Below are 25,048 nucleotides of genomic sequence, written 5' to 3'. Positions count from 1 at the left end.
GTCAAATATGCAGCATAGGTTCACCAAAAACTTTTTAGCAAATTTTACATGGCTTTGCAGCATCCACTAAGTATCTAACAGAATTTTTCAGATTTTATAAAAAAGGGTTCAGAAAGGCAGAAAGGACTTCTGGCACTCTGTAGCCGGTTTTGTGATCTTGGGGCGCCAACTCTCACTACTCTGCAGAGAGACTTAAGACTTCATTTTTATCGTCTCGCACTCCTCAGATAAATCTCTCTCCAAATTGAGTGTGCCTACACTTGAAAATGAAATAATTTTTTTCCACAGAGTTATTATAATGCAGCTTTGACACTTTTTCATTATCAAAGGTCTGAATAATACGAATGCCCCCTAGTGGAAGAAGAGAAACATCTCAGAGCACACCAGTGAAATATAGAAACACTTTATTTCCAGAAGTTGTAGCAATGAGTTATTTTCAGACATAGAAAGGCAAATATAACCAACTTTAGTTAAACAGTATGATGTACAAGGATAGCTTAACCATTTTACTGTAAACCCACATACAAAAAAAAACATGATTGGTATCATCCCACCAAGCTATAGACACTCAACAGCTATAGTAAACAGACCAAGGGTGGAGCAGCATGACGGCTTGATTTAGAACATCAATTGTAGCAGATGGTTGGAGTTTTAATCATTTCTTGGTATTAACATGTCTTTTGACATGTGGATGAAGTAACAAACAAGAGGAGAGGCAGGAATTACATCACCTTAGTACTACAAACATCTGACATGACTGGGTTAGAACATGTGCCCCCATATTGCTTGAACACTTGCAGTTTAGGGATAATTAGAAATAACTTTGTTGAATCTAACCAACTTGCTGCCGTATGGAGTTGTTGCATCACACAAAAGTTGGGAAGGAGTCTGAAAGGAGCAAAAAAGCATGTCCCCTTGGGGAAAAAATACAATTTAAGAGTCAAAAACTCTTGTTCGTATGAAAAATACCAAAGTTCATTACAACTGATTAGCTCTTCTTTGTGCAAAATTCAGTACTCAATCATTCATATTCATCGCCCTCAAAGACGCAAATCATCTTTGTCATTTTTAAGAAGTCTGATCGAAAGTGTCATTTATGACACGGCATGTGAAGAAGGTGCTAAAGGAGCAATGAGGAAGGTAAGTATTGCTTCTCCGTCGAGGTGAGAATACTGTGTGATTGTAAACAGAAGAGCTGATTCTATTCATACTGGTTGATTATTCAGTGGCTTGCGGTTCAGGAAGAATCAAGAAGCACGTTTAAAACTGCTGTCCAATGAGGTCGGAGTGATCAGCCCAAAAACATTAAAAAAAATACTTAATAGAAGTGTTCTGTATTGCTATAGGAAGGGAATTACTAGTAATATAAAAGTAGTAGAAACACATATTTCGACTAAGATAATCACACTTTACTCACTGTACCAATCAGCAGCCGTTTTCTACAAAAAAACAAAAACATACACACACATGCTCGCACATACAGTACACCTGCCCACAGACACAAAGAGCATGGGTGGAAAACTGGGCAACAAACGCAGATTTAATAACTTCTTAAACAGGTTTTCTTTTTAGTGATCGGTTTAAGTGCATCTATTTATGAGGGCAGACTTATGACTTGCCTTGACTTCAACTCAAAAATAACAATAAAACAAAACAAAATAAAAACAAGAAACCTGAAAGTGGTACACCCGATGCCCTCCCTCCATCATTCACTGAGCTGCTCTGGATGTCGGACTGAAGCGAGACGACAAGCCGGTTTACAGCACACAGAGTCGGAAACGCCTAAAATGAAGTGACGGAGGAAAACACGCAGGGGGAGTTTTTCTTCACACTTTTGTGGTCGAATGCAGTTGGCATGGCTTGGAGTTCCAGATCACAGGTACAGGGTCACAAGATCGCAGGATCAGAGATGAGGGTTCGTTTGAGTAAAAGCGTCTTAAAGGGTTCATAGGTCGGGGCTGAAGTGAACGCTAATGCTTGGGGAGCACGGGGCGTGGTTCGGCTTAGGACTCAGGTACCCCATCCTGTCCTCATGCAGGCTGCAGGGGAAGCAGCCCACCTCGGAGGCCGGGTGGTTGGGAGCAGGGTTGCTGCTGGTAACGAGCTCGAAGGAACGAGAGAAAACGGCGCTGGCAGTGCGAGTCAGACTTGTGAGGGCGCCCGCCCTGGGCACCGACTGGCTGGAAGTGAGCGTCAGCCGCTTGTTGGACAGGTCTGAGTTCTCGCTGGCGGCCCGCCCCGTTGTCAGGGCATTGCACTCCTTGTCCTTGCTGCTGCGCCCGTTGAGCCGAACCTTCTTCAATGCTTTAGCTCCCAGGTTCAGTGTGGTGGTGCTGCTGCTGATAGTGATGGCGGGAGGGTTCATGTCGGGAACCACTGCTCCCGGCCAAACCCCTTCGTCCAGCTCGGCTATGTCCATCAACTCGTCCGGGGAACCCAGATCCACTGCGTCTGTGAGGCAGACGGAGGAAAAGAAAACAAAACAAACTTCATCACTCCACCACTTCATTTTAGGCGTTTCCGACTCACGTTACAAACAGGTGCAGGATAAAGGTTAATCAGCCTCATCTGCTGTCCAGCTTATTTAATCGATGAAGAATAAATGGATTCCAAATAAACAGATTAATTACTTCTTAAAGACTAAATTGGCTGAATGTCAGATGAGGTTTACTACCAACCAGCAGGTGGCGCCTTTACACTGTAATGTCATCTTAAAAATAATATTTTGCCACCAAGCAAAAGATTATTAGTTAAAGTCCAGCACACATTAGAATAAGGAGCAGAGGTGTGAGATCACAGCTAATAATCTAGTTTTAAAGGAGTGCATGTTTTGTTCCAAAGGAAAGCAGGAATAGTGTTTAAAAGCAAAAAAAATCACAAAGGGAAAGTTGATGAAAGCAAATAAAAAGGACAATTTAAACAAAACCCAAACGACTTCTTCCCTTCTTTTGATGAACTAAAAACTCTCACACTAACACTATTTTCTGCTTTCTGTAAAACATGAAACCAGACCCATGTGAAGGGCAGCATGTTCACAACTACAGATCAGAGCTGTTGCTATCATGACAACAACGCGAGTACAGAGCAGATAAAACAGACGGATAGGAAGGTTCTGCTGAAGTCCTCCAGATTCAGCTCGCCCAGAGCAGGATATTTGTCTTTAATTAAATGTAAGTTCAAGACCTGCATATCCTTCCTTAGCTCCTAACTACAAGTCAGAAGCAAACAATCTGCTTCCAGTTGCAACCCAGGATTAATGTGTTGAGGTGTTTTGGCCTTCCGTGTACCTTTGCCTTTTTCCTGGTAGAAAACAAAAACTTTTCGGGAGTCTTCTAGAGATCTTCTAAGCTCACTCCTTCAAGTGAAGGATTACTCTCATTTTTCTGATATAAGGAAAGAAAAACATACTCATTGATAAGCCTACCTTACAGTGCCTTTAAAAGTATTCATACTCCTTGAATGTGTTGACATTGTGTAGCGCAACAACCACATAACATAATGTATTTTCTCAGATAAACACAAAGCAGAATATAACTGGGAAGAGAAAGACGTAGCCATGCATGAAATCTATTCAGTTTCTCTCTCTCTGCTAAAAAAAATACATCCCCAAATCATAATGGACCTTACCAGAGGGGCCGCGTTTCATTGGCTGATGCCCATTCTACATGGTCACGTGCGTGGCCGTCTCACAAACACACTTAGCTTCCCGTACGGCATAATGGCAGTACTGATACAACTTCTACACCTTGAAGCCTGTCTGCTACACAGTCTTACGTTAGCTAAACAGATCAATATGCAATGTGTACTGTAGCTGACATACACTAAAGATTTTATTTTAGCAGAAAAGGCTTTGGACTAAACTGTTACTCGTGTTAGCCACGTTAGCACCAAGTACAGCTGGTCAATCAACCATCGCTGTGTTCAGGGAAGCGCTGATTAATAATCGAGAAATAAATATCAAGCCTGGAAACTTGATATCCTAACGGACTGAATGTTATGTTTTTAACGTAATCTTTGCGGGGCGCAGGCGGTTGCCACGGTAACAGGTGTGCTTAAACTACAAAGAGAGAGAGAGAGTAAAAAGGTAGGAGTGGTTTTGAGTTGATCACCTGTTCAGGTTATTTTACCTTTGTTTACCTTTGCTGTGGCGCATTACAGCCGCAGTTTCTAAACGTTGGACTAATTACCTCTTTCGTTTGTGAGTTTACCTCATTCACAACAAACATCAAATAGAACAAATATATTTCATAAAATTTTAACAAACAAATGGCTTCTACTGCGATAATTATGTGAAATTAAATTAATTATATCCCAACTTCAGAAGATTTGCCTTTACCTTTACAGAGCTCTTTGGTTCCTCCTATCAGTCTGTAGCTTCTCATATTGAGGTCATCAAACCAAATGTCAGATCTACCATAACTGACTGACACCTGCTGGCCTCAGGTTTACAACCAGTTTGTGACTGAGAAACCAGTAACCTCCTCCCAGATGATGACATGAACTTGTTAGTTCCTCTGTCCATTTAGTAGCTGATATATTGTGAAAATCTGGTAGAAATGATGCACTAATCGAGTCATGTTTACATAGAAACAACCACCGCGAGGCTTTGTTTGTGAGGCTTGCGGTCACGTGGGTCGGTTGTGGGCGGAGCTTGGTAAGGTCCATGCTGCCACTACCCTGTTTCACAATGAGGATGATACTTTAAGAGTATTTAGACTGTCTGTTTTTCTGCTTATTGCTTGCCAAACCTATCAGTTTCCATTAATACCAAACTGTTTTTATGATGGATTAAATAGTTCTTTGTGAAATGCACAGGACTTGGGAAATGTAGTCCTGACTAGTCTACTGTGTTTCCTAGCTTTCATTGTTCTTCCCAAACAAAAATCTGATGCGTTCAAAGAACTTCTGGACAATTCATGAGGATAAACACAAATACATGCTACACTTCCCGATTTTATTTGTAAAAAAATAAAAAGTTGAACACTATACATTTCAACTTCGCAATTATATGCCACTGTGTGTTGAATAAAATATTTTAGTTTGTGGTTGTGACATAAACAGGTTTAATTGTATAAAACCTTTTACAAGGCACTGTCTATCTCATCCAATAAAAAAAAAATCACCTTTATTTTATGTACTTTTTAAAAAGTATGATCTGAAAAGGCACCAAAAGACATTTTTAGGAGGTTATTCAAATTATTCAGAGAGGTTGTAAATAACTAACTGGACTTAAGGGGAGTCATGGAGGCTGGTCTTAATAATGAAGCTGAACCCACACAGGAGAGTGTGAATAAATGAAATGACGATCGATACCGATTGACAGATGAGAGAAATAAGTGCATTTAGGTGAAGAGAGGGTGGTGGAGCCCAGCGCGAAAGGTAAAGGGGAAAGTCATCATGCAGCGTTTTCAGACCACTCCCCCACACATTGGTTACCTAGGTTACCCCTGGAGTGGGGCTAGGGAGAAGAAAGGTTGGGTCTCAGTACTGGCTCCTCCCTGCGGAGGCCGACCCAGAACCCTCATTCTCCACCATTCGCCTCACAGACTTCTGCCTCCTGACCTCCTGACTCCGACTTCCGGAGTCGTGACCTCGGGAGTCCGTGCTGACCTCGGGAGAGGCCCCCAACGAGTCGTCGAGGTGGTTGCGTCCGTCGGAGCGTGGCCGCAGGGAGTCTCCATTGACCATTCGCTCGCCGCTCACGCCAGTCACACTGATCTCGGGGACGGCCACGCCCCCCGGTGTTGAGTCACCGTCTACACTCACCTCCTGGGTCTCTGGTGGCAGGGAGTATGGAGGGGTGGGGTGGCAGGACAGTACATAAACAAACCACACATACAGACACACACATGCAAACACAGATGGAAAGATGCATTTCATGCACATAGATAAAAACATAAAAAAACAAACAAAAAAAAAAGACAGTCATGTGCACAGACACACACAACCACAGAAACACAAAACAAACAAAAAGGTAATAAATTTAACAGACATAAATAAAAACGTTACTGATCATAACATAAAGTACATGCTGTGTGGAGATGAAGAGGACCACACTAACTGAATGGATTTGAAGTCTGCAGTATTTCCCAAACATTCAATCATCCTTTCCTCCGTCATCTGAACATACATAAGCTGCTTCTATGCTCCTGTTAGAAGCGCAGACGGCACAAGATAAAACCCGCTCATTAAAACAGCAGAAGGCTGTAATTTACCTGATGGATGTGTGTTCTGGGAGAAGAGAGGAAATCTCTCCTAAAACTAAAACACATTTTGCCCCCAAGAGAGCTGAAACCTTCAACATACAGAACAAACGCGTGACTTGCTTCACACTGCAAACATGGCCATGCATCTTTCTTAATCAGTAGATAAAAAAAATAAATAAAAAATGGAGTAGATCCTATTAAACTGATAGATGATCTACAGTTTTAAGGTTGGTCACTACCAACCTTGCTTATAATAGTGACCATAAATGAAATGGGTGGTTGAATAATGACATTTTGCCCTCTCCTTTGGTGTGGAACGGTCCACAAAGATACGTTTCTTACAAAATGCTGAGAAAAAAAAAAAGTCTAGAAGAGAACTTTTCTCTCCTTCACCTCAGTTTTCCCTTTTTTTCCCCCCCCATTCTTTTTCTTCTGTGTGCGTGTGTGTGTGCATCTCACCGTTTCTTTTCCAGCGGTGTCCTCTTATAGAGAGGGAGGTGACAGCATTGCGGGAGATCCTGGAGGCGGTGGGCGTAATCTCCACTTGGATACCCCGACCGCCCTCCTTGCTTTTCAGTGCTGCGCTGTCTAGTGAAGACTTGATGGCATTACCCACCTGCAGATTTAAAAAAAAAAAAAAAAAAAAAGCATGTTCATACAAATAATTTCTGACGATGACAGTTTTGAGCTCTGGACAGTTCACAAAGAGTCCTTCTGTTTGTTTTCTAGGAATTATTCATGATTCTTTTGTCCTTGTGTAGCTCTATTGATCAGCTGCTGTAATCCCCAAATTAATGATTGCTGAAGTAAAACAGAGCATTGCCTTAGACCAATATTCACACTCATTACACCTACAATTGTTCTAATTTAAACAACAGACATCAGTGAATTTTAAATAGGCTTTCAGTAAATGAGGCAGACAACAGCAGAGGAGTTCTTCTTCATTTAATCGAGTCAAGACTACACAACCTACTGAAGTAAAACAATTAAAGAACAAAACAGAATACCAGAGTTATACCAGGGACATCAGATGCACAAAAGACAAAGAGGATTTTGGGTGTCACAACTCCTTGCATAACAAAAATCTGCTCACACTTAAAAATTCTTATGTGGCAATTGCAAAGTGATCATGTAACAACTGAGAGCGTATCATGGGGTAGAAAGCATTACGATTGGAACAACATGTCTTTTGTGTGCAATTGGTCCCGTGAAGAATATGTCACAGTTTTATGCTGAGCTTGGGGGCCACTGTGTAAGTTCCAAATACAAGCGCGTGTGTGCGCGTTTGTGATAAATATCCAAAGACTGTACTCAAAGTCTCAGACTTTTCTATTCACGTAAACACTCTTTCTATAAACGTGCATCGAGATGTTGTGTTTTGATTGTGCCGGAGTCGTGCACCTTGACTCGTGTAGTAATATTGTGAGCTTACTAGATTCAATCCTCTACTCCCTGGGCCTCAAGGATTACAGCTTAACTGAGCAGAAGGGAAAGCATGTAAATAATCTAGTGGGATTACACTGTGCTCACAGTTGCAGACACACCGGAGACCAACAGGAAGCAGCATACAATACCAGACACAAATCAAGACTGAGGCCAGCACGTGCACCTTTATCAGGGTTTCTCTCACGCGCGCAGAAAGGTTTGAGAACAAGCGCAGAGGAAGGAGAAATGAATCAAACGATGCACCCACCAAGAGAGCCTCAGGAAATAACTCCAGCTGGGCTCGATACAGGACGTCATCCAGCGCTTTGGATCCCAGCTCACCTTCACCATTGCACCTGTTCAACAGGAGAAACAAACGAGTTCACAAATAAACAAGAGTCTCGTTAGATCAGAAAATACAATATAGGTCATTTTTCCTAACACTTTATAAATTTTGCTCTTGAAAAGAAAGCAGAACAAGAACTGCACTAAAGTACATATACAGAAACTTATTTCAAACACTACAGCAAACCAAGAGCAGCTAGAAAGCGTAAAATCTTAACTGAAGATAAACTGAATTACATTACTAACATTCTGTATTTTAAAGCAATACAATGTAACGCAGAAGAAATTGAGTCTCACATAAATGTTTGATATTAAGACATATTTTGTTCAAAAAGAAAAAAAATTGATTAATCACAAATGACAGTGGGGATATGTTGCAGCGTAGTCTTGTGCAAAAGTCTAAAGTTATTACTTTACTTTTGCTTTAAAGAAACAACACTTTGTTGTTTTAGTAGTAACATGGCTATCCAACTAACATGTCTGTTTAAATTAGTTATAAGTTAATAGAATTGATTAAAAAAAATGGGGGAAAAAATGTTGCTCTAACTAAAGCTACTTTAATAGATTACAGTCTTGCTTCATGTAAGCAAAATGCACAAATAAATCATTAAGTAATAATGCCTTTGTGCAATATTGAGCATGCTGTGGAAAAATTAGGAACTGAAACCCTCAAATCTTCCTGCATAGTTGTGGTTAAATTATGTGTCAAATACTCACAAGGCATAGTGGATTCCTGTTATGAGCTGAACCAAAAACTCTGATGTGACCATGAGTCGTGTGCTGATGCCTTTATAGCGTCTCATCTGTTGCCGCTGGTAGCCACATATACTCACCCTGGAGCGGAAAAGCAATTATTATTAAACACAATGGAGCAGCTTGCAACATGGGAAGCCAAACAATGACTCCATAGGGGCCACTTGATTACAGGTACTTTATGACTGCTTACTTCCCCACGGTGAGCCAATATGAAACTAAATGTCAGCTCAACATAAACAGTAACAAATACGATAGCAAGAATGAGCTTATTAAAATTTTACAATAATTAATTCATTGGTCGCACATGGGTTTTACACAAACCAGAACGAAAACCTAGGTAGGCTTAACCTTCTTGTGCACAACTATCAAATAGCAAAGGGGAAATCCAAGCTGATGACTCCTCGTCAGACCAGTGCTCAGCTGCAGCTGGCAGCTTAATAAAATCACTGTGCCTGGATGTGTGCTCATGGCAGCTCACAGCCAAATAGTGGTATCTTGGATCTCGCTGGCATCAAAGGCCATAAGAGGATCAGATCAGCGACTGCTTGCAAACTAGTGCGGACGTGTTGACATTAACTATGATGAATCCAAGATTATAAATGGCCTGTGTTTTCAACATTTGATAAGAGAAGCAAGCAAACACTACATTACATTAAGAGCTTTAGAGTGTCTGTTTCTCTTACCTGGAGCTAAGCTGACAGAGGGACTGAAGGGAGGTGGGGGTCATGTAGCTGAGAGCTGCGTTGTAGCACAGCAGCAGGAAGGTCAGCACCTCAAATCTCATTATCAGAAAACAAAACAGAACATTACAGTCAAGTGCATCGTGAGGTGACTCACCAAAATATCAAACATTACTGCAGACTCTCAACTGTACTTCCACCTGTTTGCTAATTAACAAAATAACAAAGGGCCTTTCAAAACTGATCATGTCCCTTAAGCCTTTTAATGGACTCTATTGGGATTAAATGTAACAGAACATGTCTTGTACTTTCAGAGTGAGAGGAAAAGGGGACATAGTTTCTACAGATGAAAATATATTCAGTTTTCCTGAGTAATACTTTTTCAAAACACTTTGTTCGGCAATTACAGCTGCAAGTCTTTTGAATAATTCCTCTACCAAGGCTCTCTATTTTTCAAAAGAAGAAAAAAACAAAATAAAAAGCACAGTAAAATTGGCTGGATATCAGCTGTGATCAGCTCTTTTCTGGTCTCTCCAAAGATGCTGAATTAGATGAGGAAGAGTTAAGTTTCTGCCACAAAGCATTTTTTTATGTCGACCAAAATGTTTCACTGTGGTCTCATCTGACCAGAGCAGCTTGTGACGGAAAGTTTTTCTTTTGTTGTTTTTTTTTAACATACCGTCTCATGACTGTGTACACTTATTGTTAGGTTATGTCCTACAATGCAATGAAATAATGCTTTTTTCTAAAATGCTTAGGGACTTTAGCAGAATAAGCTTATCTGAGTCGTCACTCTGAAGAGATGTTGCTTTGTTTATCTGCATAGGAACTTCTCTTTAAAGTCAGTCTTGTGCATATTTTTAGACTTATTCTGTCCTTCGGTATAAACAGACATTTATAACTGTGCAAGTCAAAGATGACATCAACAGAGCTTTTTGCTTTGATCTGGATACCCATGTTAGAGTTGTTCACTCTCATCTTGTGGAAGATTCATAGTAAACCTGAGTGAGCGCTTTTCACCTTTAACAGTGCTCAGTTAAGTCCTTTTTTTTTTCTTCCCACAAATTTCTCCACATGTTTTCTGTAGTGCCTACAGAGCTTCTGTCAAACTTCTAATCATTTGCTTTCATTAATGAGCTTCATCTTGCCACCATTACACCACGTCAAATTTGTAGGGTGCAAGACTATTCTGTCAGTAGATCTCTGCAGCTCTTGCAGAGTTACTGTGGAGCCTGTAGGAGGGGCAGCAAAAAATAAAGTCTGTATTGCAATGCAGAGATGCAGCAATTGAAAATTCAACTATCAAGCGTCAACACTCAGTTATCTTGATGTTAATTTGGGATAATGCAAAATGTGGAACTTCAAAGCGCATTTATAGTAAACACATAAAGGTCACATGCACCAAACTCAGCACAGGTGAAAACTAAAAGGCAATATTATGAAACAAGACACACACAAAAAACCATATTATATGGATTTTGCTACTTGTCGCCTTAAACCGTAGGAGCACAGAGATGGCAATGTAAAAGCTCACGTGTAACTCGGTGTAGTTGAAGCTAATCGCAAAGTTCAGAGCAACTTTTACCACTGAGGATCTGCGACCATTCAGAGAATTTGCTTTATGGAGCTCTACTTTAATCTAAACATGCAATCTACAGCAGATTTCAAGCAACTGTTATCCCCACCCTCAACACCACCATAACGAAGTGACAATGTCAGAAATGGCAAAGGTTAGCTCTGTGGACCACCACAGAATCTCATCTCGGTGGTGCATTTTTTATAAAATTTTCATCTGCAATGGACAATTTTGCAAGGCAATGCAATGACAAGTTTTGTCGCTTTTAATTAAAAGCATGAGATTAAACACAGTCCAACTAGACTGAAATAGAGAGAGAGAGAAAAAAAAGACAGAAAGAAGCCGAGTAGATTTCCTTCAGGCGAACATGACCGATTGAGATTATTTAAAGTTGCATTAATTTAGGAAATCCTTAAGGCAACATAACTTCAGATAAAACGAAGCAAAGACAACTGCCAAAGGCAATCACTGAGTCAAGTACATCATGAATAATTTGTTATGGCAGCACGTCAACACACTACCACCACACCACGATGTGTCTTTAACAATATATTTGAGGGAGTCTAATATTCAAGTTGAAATTCATAACTTACAATGACACTGAACTGTTTTTTGTCAGACCTTTGTGGCTGCTACTATTTCAGTTTCGCGTTGACGTTAGCTACAGTTTATTACCGTCATCGTTCTACCAGGAAAGTCAAATTTAAAATCACCGCTGTTCAGCGTTTCTCAACAATCTGCCCACCAGGAAAGTAAAACAGTAACTAAAACACTCCTCCTACCTGTTTTGTGCTGTAAACGTCTCTCTCTGGAGGTGTGGCCCACTATACACAACCCTGCTCAGCCCGTGATTGGCTAAAGCTCCTTCTGTAAGAGCTATGGAGCCGATGGCTGATGGCTAGAAGCAAAATGAAGAAGTTTAAAATGCAAGAAAATTTAAATAAATTGAGGATTTGTTTTTTTTTTTTTTGCAAGTTTGAGTGTGGAACGTACCTCATGATATACCGAGGGTTTGGAGAGGGAAGGGACGGTGAAAGACAATATTTTACTTTGCCCATCTTTATCAACTATTTCCTGTGAAAAAGAAAGATAGGACAAGAAACAAATAGTTCTGTGAGTAAAAAAAATAAACACGCATAATTTTCACTAAAGTGAAGCTTTTGATCACTTAAGGCCCACCCACTTGCCATGTGTGGGCGTTTGCACGTAGACCACAGGGTCTTATTTCCCCCACAAGCTCTGTTGGAGTGTGAATACTTATTTGTGTGAACACACACACACAATCAAAAACCCCAGGGCTTTAATGTCCCCTGTGTCCCTCTGAATGTCAAACAGATTATTAGAAGCCAGTCAACATGCTGACTGAGTGACAGCTGACCTATTCTGGTATTCAGAGAGGAAATGAGGAGATGCTGCACTTTGCTGATGGAGCACTTAGAGCCAAAGTGAAACAATTTTAATAATAAAAGTGCTACAATATCTGTGAAATAATTAAGGGCGTTTATAAGTTGCAAACTGATTGTGTTTCAGTTCCTCTATTTCTCACCCTAACTTCCCGTCACCCCCAATGCTTAACTTTCTAATAATACAAGAAAAAAAAAAATGTTTAAAAGTTATGATTCTACAATAACCTGAGTATTTCAGAATATATAAATAAAGATTTGGGAAATCAAAAGATATGGTTTATTTGCTCTCATCGCAAGGGAAACATTTAATCAATATTCAAGAAGACCTGCTCCTCCCTGGAGCTCATTCTTTCTCTTACCAGGTTGTAAATGCCCAGCAGCAATGCCTCAATGCAGCCGGACGTGTGGGGGTCTCTGGCAGCGCTGGCAGACAGGAGGCTCCACAGGAGCTCTGGCAGGAACTGCAGTGTGAAACGCTGCAGCTGTGGCACGCCACTCCGGTAAAACTCAAACAACTGGTGACAAACTGGCTCCAGCAGCTGAAGAAGGACAAAAAAAAAAAAAAAAAAAAACATGACTAAAAGTTGTGGAAATGGTAAAAAATACTCAACGGTAATGCATGTTTTTGTGATTTAGGTCTAGAAATAGAACTTGTATGTTTCCAAATTAAAAGTTGTTACTCCAAACAGATTAAATTTGTTAAAAGGTGTGTGTACATACGTCACTGTAGTTTTCTCGTATGACCTTGTAGAGTGCCGGTATCAGAGAGCCTTTCTCCTTGAGTGAGGCGGCATAGGTGGCGATGGCACTGTCTGGGAGGGTCTGAAATAACACAAACACAGAGAAGTTTGCAACACTGCTTTAATAGTTTAGTATTTTCATTAATTGTGTAGATTTCTTTTTCAAATTTCATACAATATTTTATTGTCTTTCCTAAAAACTTTAAATCATACCCTACTTCAATTGATTTTGATTCTAATCCCAGGATGAGATACAGAATGTGACTCTTAGTGAGAGTAGAAATAACACCTGTAGATGTTATTTCTTGTTGCCACAAAACCACATTTCCTCACCATAGATTGTGTGTCTACCTATGTGTAGACTAGTAGCAAGTAACAATTGACACATAGTTAGTGCAAAACGTCCAGTGACAGATGGTTCCTAAAAAACAACAAACATCTGCAAAAGTCAACAGCAATGAGATTGAGATTTCATTAGAGCAAATAAATATTTTTATACAAGTTCTCACATTTGGAACTTTACAGTTAAGAAATATTGCATCCCTTATACTCTTTTGTGATATCACTCTAACAATGATACTCCCATTTTTCTATTTAATAGAGCATAGTTAACTGTAGCCCTGCTCATAAATTATTTAACTTTAAGCAACATCTTGCATTAAAAGTACCGTCAGTGGTTAGGTTCAAAACAAACATGGTTTCCGATTCTACCCTGCTGCTCTTCCTGTTTGGTGTGCACCACTTTTACTCTGAAAGTTAAAAAAAAATAAAATAAAAAATTAAATGTGTGTGACCATTCAAACCACCATAAGATCCTGGATGCCTGATTTATGAACTACACACCACGTTTGGGTAAAGAGGCCAGAAATGCCAAGCATAAATTCCTAATAGGTCAACAAAGTCTGCAAGAAGTTGGTTTTTACAAGTGGATCTCTGACAAACAAGGCCAAGTTTTATTTTGGTACCACATATAGTAAACAGGATGGTAAAAAAAAATTCACAAAGTTGCGTTTTATTTTTATGAACTGTTGCATCTTAATGAGAGTAAAAAGTGACATCATGGGCAACAAGAAATTGGAACTGATGGCCAATAAGTGACATTTTGACTCCTTTTTACAACTTGCTCTAACATATTTTGCATTAAATGTAGCTCATTAATAACACTGCTTATTTGCTTTCAGAGGACAACAGATTTATCTTTATATATTTACACTAAAACTCATCTTTTGCTTCGTGTACCAGGTGAGTCCTCGTGTTTTGAGTGGGAGCGCTGCAATTCTCTGGGAACAAAGCACTTCACGGAGCGCGTTTGTTTTTGTGAGTGAAATAAATTCTGCCAGTAAGAAGGAGCAGCAGAAACGTCTCGCATGCAGATGATGGGTGAAGGACGTTTCAGACTTCGTACTCAGAATAAAGTCCTACCTTAAATTCGGACAGCCATTCCTCCACCACTCCTTGGTCCATTGCCAACATGTTCCCTCATCTGCAGTGGAGTCGCTTCTACCTAAGAAAGACAAAAATACAGATTAAATACACAAACTATTTATACATAGATATGGTTCGTATTGATTCACACACACACATACGTGGAGGAATCTTCTATTATTCAACATCCTCCTGATAAAAATACTCAAATAAAAATAGCAAACAGTGAATGTACATGCTCGGGGGCTGCACCACTTCAAAGAAGTACAAGTCTCTCCATCCTTTTGCTTTTCTCTTGCCTGCCTCTCATCCCTCTCCAGACAAACACCTCTGCAACGAGCACCTTCTCAACTTAGGCTTGTAAATCTAACATCACCCACACAGAATACCCTGGCTGACACCACTGCTGAGAGAAATAAAAAAAAAAATGTTGCTGAACAAGCTGTACAGGTTGGATGTCTCTGAAGAGAGAAAAAGTGGATGTGTGTCTATGTGTCAATTTATATATTTTTATCTGAAAGAAATCCCACTCTTTTCATCTCTACTTAAAGCCTCATCATTATTTTCTGCTACATTGAAAAAGGCACTTAAGAGTTTCTGCACAAAACATCCCCCCCCAGTGCATTTATGGTGTGTGCATCAAGCTTAGTTTTAAAAGAAACACCATTAAGCACTCTTCCTCTGCACGACTCTACATAAGTGAGTTTCCCCCTTAAATGTAATTTTTAAAATGAGAAATGAAGCTTTGTAGTGTTTCAGTCAAACTTGTCACAGCCAGCGCTAAAAGAAAAAAAAAAACAAACTAAAATGATGATGACATAGCAGAATTTCTTTACAGGTTAACAGCTGTTCAGTTTGGTTGCTTAAAACTCAATGATGTCACAGAATTAAGATTGATAGAGGATATTCATAATGTATGAGGTGTTCCTCTGGCTAAAATAATTTATTAATCAACTCCAGTGCACTGGCAGATTCGCAAATGAAGTAATCTGTAGACGTTGTTTACAGAGGAACAAAACAAAAGTCTGCACCTTCACTTTTTGTGGTACAATTTATTATTTTTGATAAGTATCCACTGGAATATGGATTATTTGTCATCACTTTATTTTAGGCTATAAAATAAAGAAAAACATAAAACAGTTGCAACAGTGGAGCCTGAAAATATAAAGCAAATCCACCCATCACCTTTAAAAAGATAATGCTGTTTGTACAGAGTAATTAACAGAAATGTACAGTATTTACATAATAAGCAAGTGAAAATACAAACCAAAGCAAACCAAAATGCTACAAACATACCAGTGTAGGCTAACAGAAGAGTCTTCTTACCTGAAGCTACTACAAATTCAGTTTCAGAGTATAAATACAAAGATTTAAACCCAAAACCCATAACATGATCTATTCCTTTCACTCAAAACAAAAAATCAATTCTTAATGCCGCTTACACAACACACTAATATCACAATTATAAGATCATCCATCACATTTACAATACACAGACATAAATGAGAGAAAAAAGATTATAGGGGAGTGTGTTTGTCAGTTCGTTTAAAATCAAAGCCAGTTTTGCCAGGTTTGCCAGTTTAGCTTAATTTAAGGGAATTTAAATTAAATTAGATAAGAAATAAGACACTGCCACTCAAAAAAGTAGCTTGTTTTAAAAGATTTGCATTTTAGTCTAAGTTTCTAACTGAACATAATTACTGCACAGGATGTCATCAATCTAGTCATTTTAGAGTAACAGTGGGAATCCAAGTTGGTTAAAAATAGCCAGGCTTTCTTCTCATGTTGCTACCATGTAGTCTGTTTCTAAAACTACATGCTGAACCAGCCTCTTAGCATTCTAACTGTACTATGAAAGCATAAAGTTTAATACTAGTAATGGGCAGCAATCTCCTAGAGTCCATGATATGACTTTTAAAAAAGCCAATTATCTTTCTTGTACATGAGAGGAATGTGGAAGAGTGCCCATTACTGCCAAAACAGGTCAGGTAGGGGTGGACCGGAGCAATCCTGTTACAAAAACTTAAAAAAAAAAAACTCTGGTGACTTGTGAACTTTTTCTGATGTCTCATTTATAGCACTTTAAATGTGAGGAATTATTGGATAGCAAATATTAGATATTTTGAGTAAAAACAAAATTTAAGTTTTGAGATAAGTGGGTCATGCATAGTGTTTAATTAATAGTCACATTTTTTGTGTAAATATCAACATACCACAAATTTTTTGTACTTTTTACTCAAGGTGATCTGAATAAGAGAAATTCATGTTCAATTCAAATTTAAATAGAAAATAGTGGTATTCAGATGAAAGGCATTGGTTAAATCCAAATGCTGATGGCATAACAAATCATGAAAAAGGTATCCAATATTTTTTAAAGTGTGAGCTAAAGACAAGGAAACTTATTTTAAGTACAGGGACAACTCTGTCCCTTGGATGAATTATCTGTTTTCATTCAAGGCTGTATTGTGCCTGTGTCTTGTCTAAGCTATGCAATAACAAGCACAAGGCTAAATTAGCAGCTGAATGCAGCAACCAAGACCATGTTTGGTGTGTCTGGTGATGCAGTCACAGAGAAAGCAAGTGGGAGGGAGAAGTCCTTCGATGTAAAAACATGTGAAGAAAAGGAAATGTTCTTAGATTGAGACAAGAGATGGGATAAATGTTGGGGACAGGTCTTTAACTCCCTCTCTTTTATTCACAGCAGTCAAACATAGTCAAGACATTGACAAAGTTGAACCTTACAGATTTTTCACATTTCAGCTCATCTATAATCAAACTGTGGAACAATAATCTCTCATATTGAAGAAGTGAATCCAGAAAAATCATTGAACAGTACAGATTTAGAAGTTTACAAAACAGAAATTATGAAAAATCCCATTATCCTCCAACTCTCCACCTTTCCTTTACTCCTACTGCCCTTTGGTGCATCCTTCAAAACATAATTTCTCCTTCTACATCTTCCCTGTCTCTGGATGTAGTTTTGTTTTAATAAATCCACCTTGTTCGGTTTTACATGTTTTTTTCTGCCACATGGGTTCCTCCACTGCGGCCAGGTGTCTATTTATGGACTGTACCAATGACAGGAATGACAAAGGGGGAGGGGAGCCAGTGACTCATGAAATGAGGAAGAATTAAAAATCAGAATAGCCTCCTTTTAGAGAAATTAAGTCCTTTGTGGCAGCCTGTTGTTCCGTTCTTTCACACAGACACATTCAACAAAGAAAATGTTGTTTTCTATGGCCAGCATATGCGTTTTAATAAAGGCTGTGATTAAACTGTGGATGAGTCAGTCTTGTAAGAGGAAGAATTTTCCTCCTCCAAAGTGACCCATTAACTTTGTCCGGGCTGACGTCTGGGGCATGTAATTTCAATCAACTGTACCCAGAAAAAGGCTACATACAGCAGCTGCCCATTGTGCTGCCAAATGGTGAGATTAACTTCCTACTGAAGCTCCAGGCAGAAACTGATGCAAAGTCAGTGATAAGGGCAAAGAGGAAGTACAAAGCAAAAAAAATAAAAAATCTGACAAATCAATTGTCCAACATAACAGTTACAACAAAACAAAAGATGTATACTTACTTAGGGTCATTAAGAATGGACATTAGAAAAGAAAAAAAAAACTCTTAAAAGTACCTGCTAGTTGTTGTGATACATTTTGACTTCAGAGTTGTTTTTTTACAAGCAAGAAAAATAGAAAAGCATAAGTATTTTAAAGAGTGTTCAGATCATCAAGAGTCAGATCATCAAAATTGCAGCTCTTGCAGGATGTTCCCAGTCAACTACTGGTCAGGGGAACTCATTGATGCCTCAGTGGGGAGTGAATGCTAGCCCATGTGGTCCCATCTAACAAGTAGCTGAAATTGGTAGAGAAGTCCATTCTGGTTCTGATAAAGAGAAGTCAGAATGCACATTGCACTGTAGTCCAAGTATCAACAGCAGTTAGGGCAGGAATGCTGACCCTTCTCAGTCAATGAGAACTTCAGCAATGAACACACGAGCATCGGGGAGCAATGTGAAAAGTAAGTCTGTTTTGATAAATTATGTTTTCTTTTACGTCGCCAAAACATTTCTGAAGTGAAACTGTATTCTTTGATGGGTGTGGCATCTTACAAACCGGATAATGAGACATGCCACAAAGCCAAACTTGTTCAGGAACAGTTAAAAGACCACAACAAATTTGAGTTTGAGGTGTTGAACTGGCCTCCAAATTCCCCATTTCTCAATCGAATCGAGCCTCTGTGGTATGTGCTGAGCAAACGGGTTTGATCCCACCTCACATCTTACAGGACCTTCAGGATCTGCAGCTACAGCTTGGCGTCAGACATCACAGCATACCTTCAGGGGTCTAGTGGAGTCTATGCCTCAATTGTCAGGGCTGTTTTGGCAACAAAGGACCCAACACCCTATTAGGTCATTGACCATTCTCTTTTGGTCTACTCAGTGTGTAATGTTAATGGGCAATGTGCTGTTAACACTAAAGAATTATTCGGAATACAAAAATGTTTCATGCTGTGAAAAGTCAAAATGTCAGCTTTGGGTTTTACTAACATCCTTGAATGAAAGCAATATAAAAACATTCACTTCATTATGAAACATAAATTACATGTTAGCTCTCTAAAGTAAAAGTTGAATTGTACATTTGAGCAACTAATCTTTCACACTTGGCTAAATGACCTGCCCCGAACCCTAAGAGTGATCAATATTGACTAGACAAAAATTCATCCCTAGGAATGAAAATCTATTTTAATGAAAAGAAAAACAGCGCTAAGATTTCTGAGCTCTTGGGAATCTCTACAGATTGATGCAAAACGATCTTGTGGAGGAAAACAGAAAACTAATCATGCTGGGAGAACTCTGCAGCATGTAATTATGTTTATAGGGGCATCTTCATCGCTCATCTTTGTCTGCTGAACTGATTATGTCAGAAGTCAATATTTATTGGGAGAGCATCCCTGAACAACTCAGACAACAGGTGGTGAGGTAATTCTGTGTTCATGCAGAGCAACCAGATAACACACACAGTTCACAGTTGAGCAGACTTGAGATGCAGGAGCAAGAGAGTGTCCAAGTTATGAATAAGTGGAATAGGAAACAGATGAAAGGATGAGCTGGCAGGCAGCACAGAAGGGGTGTATAAGGTCAGTTCTCAAAGGCTGGTATCTGGAATGTTCTGTTATTTTTCCTCCTTTATCACATCTGATTCAAGTGAGAGTTCATTAGCAGACTTCTGCAGAACTTTATGGTATGCTGGGGAGGAAGTTGAACATTTGAATCAGCTGTTTTGAAGCAGAGACAGATCTAAAACTGGCAGGACACCACGGACCCATGAGGATCAGAGCTGAACATCCAGTTCAGGATGATGAATAAAACGAACACCTATTAGATGAACAAAGTTGGAGATATACATAGCTAAGAGAAACTTTAAACTTTTTTATAGTTTCAAGTGACTTTACTAGATTTCAATATGTCAAAATTTGAATCAACAGATCAAACTACAAAGAAATCTGATTGGTGCATCTCTATTTAGGAACGCTTTTAATTAAAATACAGATTATTTGACTTTTTTGCACTGTGATGTAGATATGAAAAAAAAACTGCACTCGTTACCTTTTTCACACAGCTGTGGCAAATATGTAAATGCAGAAGCTACCACAAAACTCAGTCTCCCAGCTCTGCTGTTGAACCACATTTTTTTGCTGTTCCCTGCAAAAGAGCAAGTTGGTGTGTGGAACGACTCAAGAGGTGGATAACTCAATAGGAGTGAGACACTGGAGTAAATAAATCAGAGAGTTCATTAGGTTTCAATCTGTGCTGGCCGGCTGGCAGTCTTTCAGCCTCTGAGAAACAAAAAAGAAACCAGAAGAAACTTTCGACACACACACCTCCATAAAACCCAGAACAGCTCATACAAAGTAAGTTCTGCTCCAGCCGGGCAAAGTTCTGCTGAAATCAGCCACTTGCCATGGGGTGATGAAGAGAGTTTTATGCATTGCAGAAGTGTGTGTGTGTGTGTCGCAAGTGCGTTTACTCAGTGCTCAGTTTGACGAAACCTGTTCCTGTGAAGCTCGCTGAAGTTGACAACTCACTCCCTCTGAACTTCCACCTACACCACAGACTTAAACTCTGACACAGCAGACGCTGTGTACTGCCCAGTCCAAATGAGCTTATTTTTAACTCCTTCTTGAAGACCTCTTTCGACACAGTCTCCTGTAAGTTTACATTCCTGATCCCCGTTGTTGCGGTTGAACGTTCTGGCAAACACACCCACAAGCTGACACACGATACTCCTGTATTAAGCTCATATGGAAAATTACAGATGCTTAAGTGAACTGCAGTGAGTCCCAGAGAGAATGATTTAGAAGGACATCCACTCTCATTTACAAACCCCTCCCAACTGATTACCTCATTTCCAATTGCACACATATGTTCCTTCTGGTTTTTGTTTTTTTTTTTGAGGAAGAGACTGGACCATTAAGAACGGAGGCTCGAAAAGAGGGAAGACAGACAGAATGACGAACTGGGTGGTTTTTGTGAGCCACCAAGCCGCCCAGGCAGCTTTTTCCTGTGGTACAGGCTGCAGCTGCATTGAGCGACTGGTTAGTGTGAGATAATCACAATGACTCCTCCAATGTGAAACCTTTAGAATAAATTATACATGACTTGCATTCTTTGATTGAGCTCCAATATCAGATCTGTTACTATAATTAAATATGATCCAATGAGAAGTCTCAGCAACTCAATGGAAATGTTTTAACCCAAAAGAAACAAAGTTGGGGTGTGACAGTGATTACATGACTCTGTTCATGCATGCCCCAACCTCACCTGCTCACCATTCCAGCTCTGCCAGGAGCTCCTAACAGCACCCAAAGAGTGTTATTTTGACATCGCTCTTTTGCTTCTGTCTACTCCGGTGTTGTTTATTTGGACTATCATGACCTGCGGACAGTCTTGCTGCATCACTGCCTCCCACCATGCTCCCCCACACCCCCAAGGTCTTTCACAACAGTAGGTAGCTTTACGCTGAGAGGAACTGTTGAGAGCCGGGACGATACTTCAGTTTTTATTCTCTTCTTCAAACAATAATGCATGACAGAAAACCGCCTGCAGCAAACATGACAACGGTTCTCTGGGTTGTGTCTGCTTCAGCGCTGAGGGACACGGAGCAATCTGACAGAGAGGAATCCTCTTAAAGCAGCCCACACTCTCTTCTACTTTGCCTCAAAGCCAGCGATGCGTCTTCATCCCATCAATTCTCCGTTTCCCTGCGGCAAGTGCGCTGGAGGATACATCAAGCAACAGCTCCTAGAGCGTTTCTCCGCTCGTTTCCCCTCCGTGTGTCCCAGCTTGCTCGTCACAGTTTGATAACTTACCCAATGTGAAAATGCGAACCTAAATTTAAATGCTCTTAAGATGTCTGCTGGATCATAGCGCTCAAAATACAGCTGCACAATTTACATCGTCACGACAATATGTAATATGGAAACTGCGAGGGATTGCTTGGATGCAATATCTTTGGAGACAAGCATTAAAAGCATAAACCTCTGCTTGTTGGTAACATAATTGGCCACTTGGTACTGGATGAACTTTCAATATCTTTTGCTCAGCATTGACAATACTGTTATGACAATATTAAACAATAATTCAATTTCATGTCTTCCAGCTCTGCACACACAAAAAAATTTAACTTTTACTGAGAAAATGAGTCTCGCTGTGCCACCTGTGCAAATACAAGGAGAACTGCTCAGTGTGAGACAATATTGCACTAACCTTCTGGCTCTGGTGCATATTAGTGATGCTAGATGACAGAAAAGCCTGCACTATCTTCCAGCTCCATAACCTCAGGACTTTGTTGTCACAAGGCATTAATAGGCCTGGCACATGGATGCCACTTTAAATGAACACATTCCTTCAGCAAGCCAACAGTGGGCAGTCACCTCCTTAACTAAAGGCAAAAAAAAAAATAATTTAACCTCAACGATGCTCACATGACAGAAAGCAATAACTTCTGATTAAAGTTACAAAGAGAATCTAACAATCTAGTTCATGCATTTTAACTATTGTAATTATTTGTATTAGGTCAGACTCAATTTAAAGCAGTACAAGCCATTGACTGCTGCAGCAATAGTTCTGTTGAGAATCAAAGGAGATATCACATTTGTCCCCATCCAATCCAAATTTGAACTTTAAATTTTATTATCAAGTATAATGCCCTCAATAGTCAAGCTCCAAACCTATATTAAAGATCAGATTGTTCTAAAATGTTCCCAACAGAGCTCTTTGCTGTGTGACAGCAGCAGTGGTGGATAGTATATCTACAGGCGAATGGGATGGAAATCTAAAGGCTCTTTTTTTTCTGTGAAACCAACCGCGGTTATGTCTGCTATCTGGGCACTCCTCTGGTTAACTCTCTTTCAGACAAAGCCATTAACACAGTTAATGATATCATCAAATGTCTTCCTGTGTGTTAACCCCAAATTGCTTGGAGCAGATGGGCTCTTAAAGCGAGACTTGCTCACATGGAGGTTTCGTCTTGTTAAAAAGGAGTTGCTCCCCTCCACTTTTGACCCCTGGCTTGTTCACAAGGACAGATTTCTGCAAAGATGTTGACTAAATGCAGTCAGCTGTCTGCCCTTCCTTAGATAGAAAATGATAAACTGATTTGACTGAGACGCAACTGGGATGGAACTACACTGTATGTAGAAGGACCTAAATGTGATCATACGATCTAATTGTAAAAGAAACCAATTTTGCCATCTGAGGAAATGAATAGCAAGGCATATGAGGTGATACACATCTACAGAAAACCCAACAGTCGAGAGTAGGGAAAAGCTACGTCACATGACAGATTATTAGAAATATTCTAACAACGCATTATCCAACATCCCAATCTGCTGGGTGTTTTTTTCCACTTCCCTTTCAAACAAGAAGCAAAAACACCTGAAGAATCTTAATAGGTCCACACCCTGATACACACGGCTATAGCTAATCAGCCAAGTACAAAGTCTCGCTCTTTAAACAGATAGATACTTTCTATTTCTCTGGCAGAAAATTTACAACTGAAAGACGAATCCTGTAGTTTACCCATTACTTTTAATGTTTAACAATGCTAACTGTTCGGTTTAGTTTACCACTGTCTCGTTCGTTATTGAGCTCCATAAACCTTGTACTAAACTACAATTTTCTCCCCAAAATAAATTTGTCGGCTAGTACTAAATAAGACCATCGCTTATAGTTGTTGTTTATATCGCATTTCTTAGGCGGTGACTCCCAGAGAGTGTAAATTAATCCCCCGCCGCCTCTCTGTCACGGCTTACTGAATGACTTCGAGCTGTCACCCCGGCTGCTGCATCCACATTAGCAACTCGGCTAGCTCGGATACGGCGCCGCGCCGAGTGAAATTCAGAAAGTTACTCCACACTTACTGGCATGCTACCCGTCAGGTTCCCGGTGTTATTGTCCTTCGTCGGCCCAAAGATTTCAGTATAAGGCTAACTGGTTGCTAGTCCATAAATCTCCTTAATAATTCAACACCATCAGCTGCTTCCATCTTCGTTACTTTCTCCGGTCAGACTACCACCAACGGAGAAGACGCAAGTTCCACTGAGTGACAGATGTGTTAGCCAATCAGAGAGCAGGAGGTCAATTGTAACCACGCCTTCAAATATGGCGTTCAATCAAATTATTCTATAAGGCGCAAAGTGATCGTTTCCATGGTCAAGCTAGGTTGCCGATGTCGTTCTTTGGTCTTTGACAGCCAAGTGAATTCACTGAATATGAACAATATTCATCAGAGATAATAAAATATTTTATGCAACATATTAAGTCCCGAGTACTTAGTGAGCAAACTGTAAAAATTAAGCGACTTTATCTGAAAATCTCTGTTGTACAGTAAACTGGCATACTTAAAGCTACTTCTTGCATAACTTTATATGTTTTCATTAAAATGCATTCTCTACCTCGTCATCATTTACCATAATTGTTTCACATTTGATGGGAGACTCATGAAATCTAAATGCAAAACGGCGGCTCTGTGTATTTATAGCAAACAATGCAAGGGCATTTTGACACGAATTTATAACACCGTGGATTTTTCAAGCATTAATCATCGCGATGACCATGTGTTTGTTTGCTTTCATGTTAATAACAATGGCAAATCTGCGATTTTTAATCAGTTAATACGGGGTAAGCTGCAAATCTGCTCCCACTGAATGTCTCATAAAAAATACATTTCGCACAAACAAATAGTAAAATATTTTTTCTTAGTCACAGAAAACAGTTTTCATTTCATTAGTTGTGTAAGCACACCTGTAGCAGTTCTTTTTGGGGGAAATAAATGAAACCACAAATATCAACATATTTATTATAAAATAAATGGATTAAGAAAATCGACATTTTATTAGTCCAGACAGTGAAGTCTAAAAATGTGACAAAGACCAAGCTGTAAGGTGACTCTCTACTGCCCCCTTCTGTTTTTATACTTATATGCTCA

The 25,048-nt window shown here is 39.6% G+C and overlaps 1 protein-coding gene across 3 annotated transcripts; it reads right to left on the bottom strand.

Moving 5' to 3' along the window:
* Positions 1-387: 387 nt before the first annotated feature.
* On the bottom strand, positions 388-24,154 carry hycc1 (hyccin PI4KA lipid kinase complex subunit 1). 3 transcript variants are annotated; one of them, XM_032581310.1, is made up of 11 exons: positions 23,982-24,154; positions 14,557-14,638; positions 13,115-13,216; positions 12,754-12,933; positions 11,982-12,062; positions 11,771-11,886; positions 9,416-9,511; positions 8,694-8,810; positions 7,900-7,987; positions 6,666-6,822; positions 388-2,451 (listed from the first exon to the last, which is right to left on the bottom strand). In XM_032581310.1, the coding sequence occupies exons 2-11, from the start codon at positions 14,605-14,607 to the stop codon at positions 1,946-1,948; spliced, it is 1,494 nt and encodes a 497-aa protein (XP_032437201.1). In that variant the 5' UTR covers positions 14,608-14,638; positions 23,982-24,154; the 3' UTR covers positions 388-1,945. The 3 variants fall into 3 exon arrangements, with proteins under 3 accessions (XP_032437201.1, XP_032437202.1, XP_032437203.1); XM_032581311.1 differs by lacking the exon at positions 23,982-24,154 and adding an exon at positions 22,327-22,468 and having other exon boundaries at positions 1,946-2,451; XM_032581312.1 differs by lacking the exon at positions 388-2,451 and adding an exon at positions 5,437-5,777.
* Between the last annotated feature and the right edge of the window lie 894 nt (positions 24,155-25,048).

Source organism: Xiphophorus hellerii, chromosome 13, assembly GCF_003331165.1.
Source record: "Xiphophorus hellerii strain 12219 chromosome 13, Xiphophorus_hellerii-4.1, whole genome shotgun sequence".
Lineage (NCBI taxonomy): Eukaryota > Metazoa > Chordata > Actinopteri > Cyprinodontiformes > Poeciliidae > Xiphophorus > Xiphophorus hellerii.
This window is presented reverse-complemented; position numbering and strand designations above follow the sequence as displayed.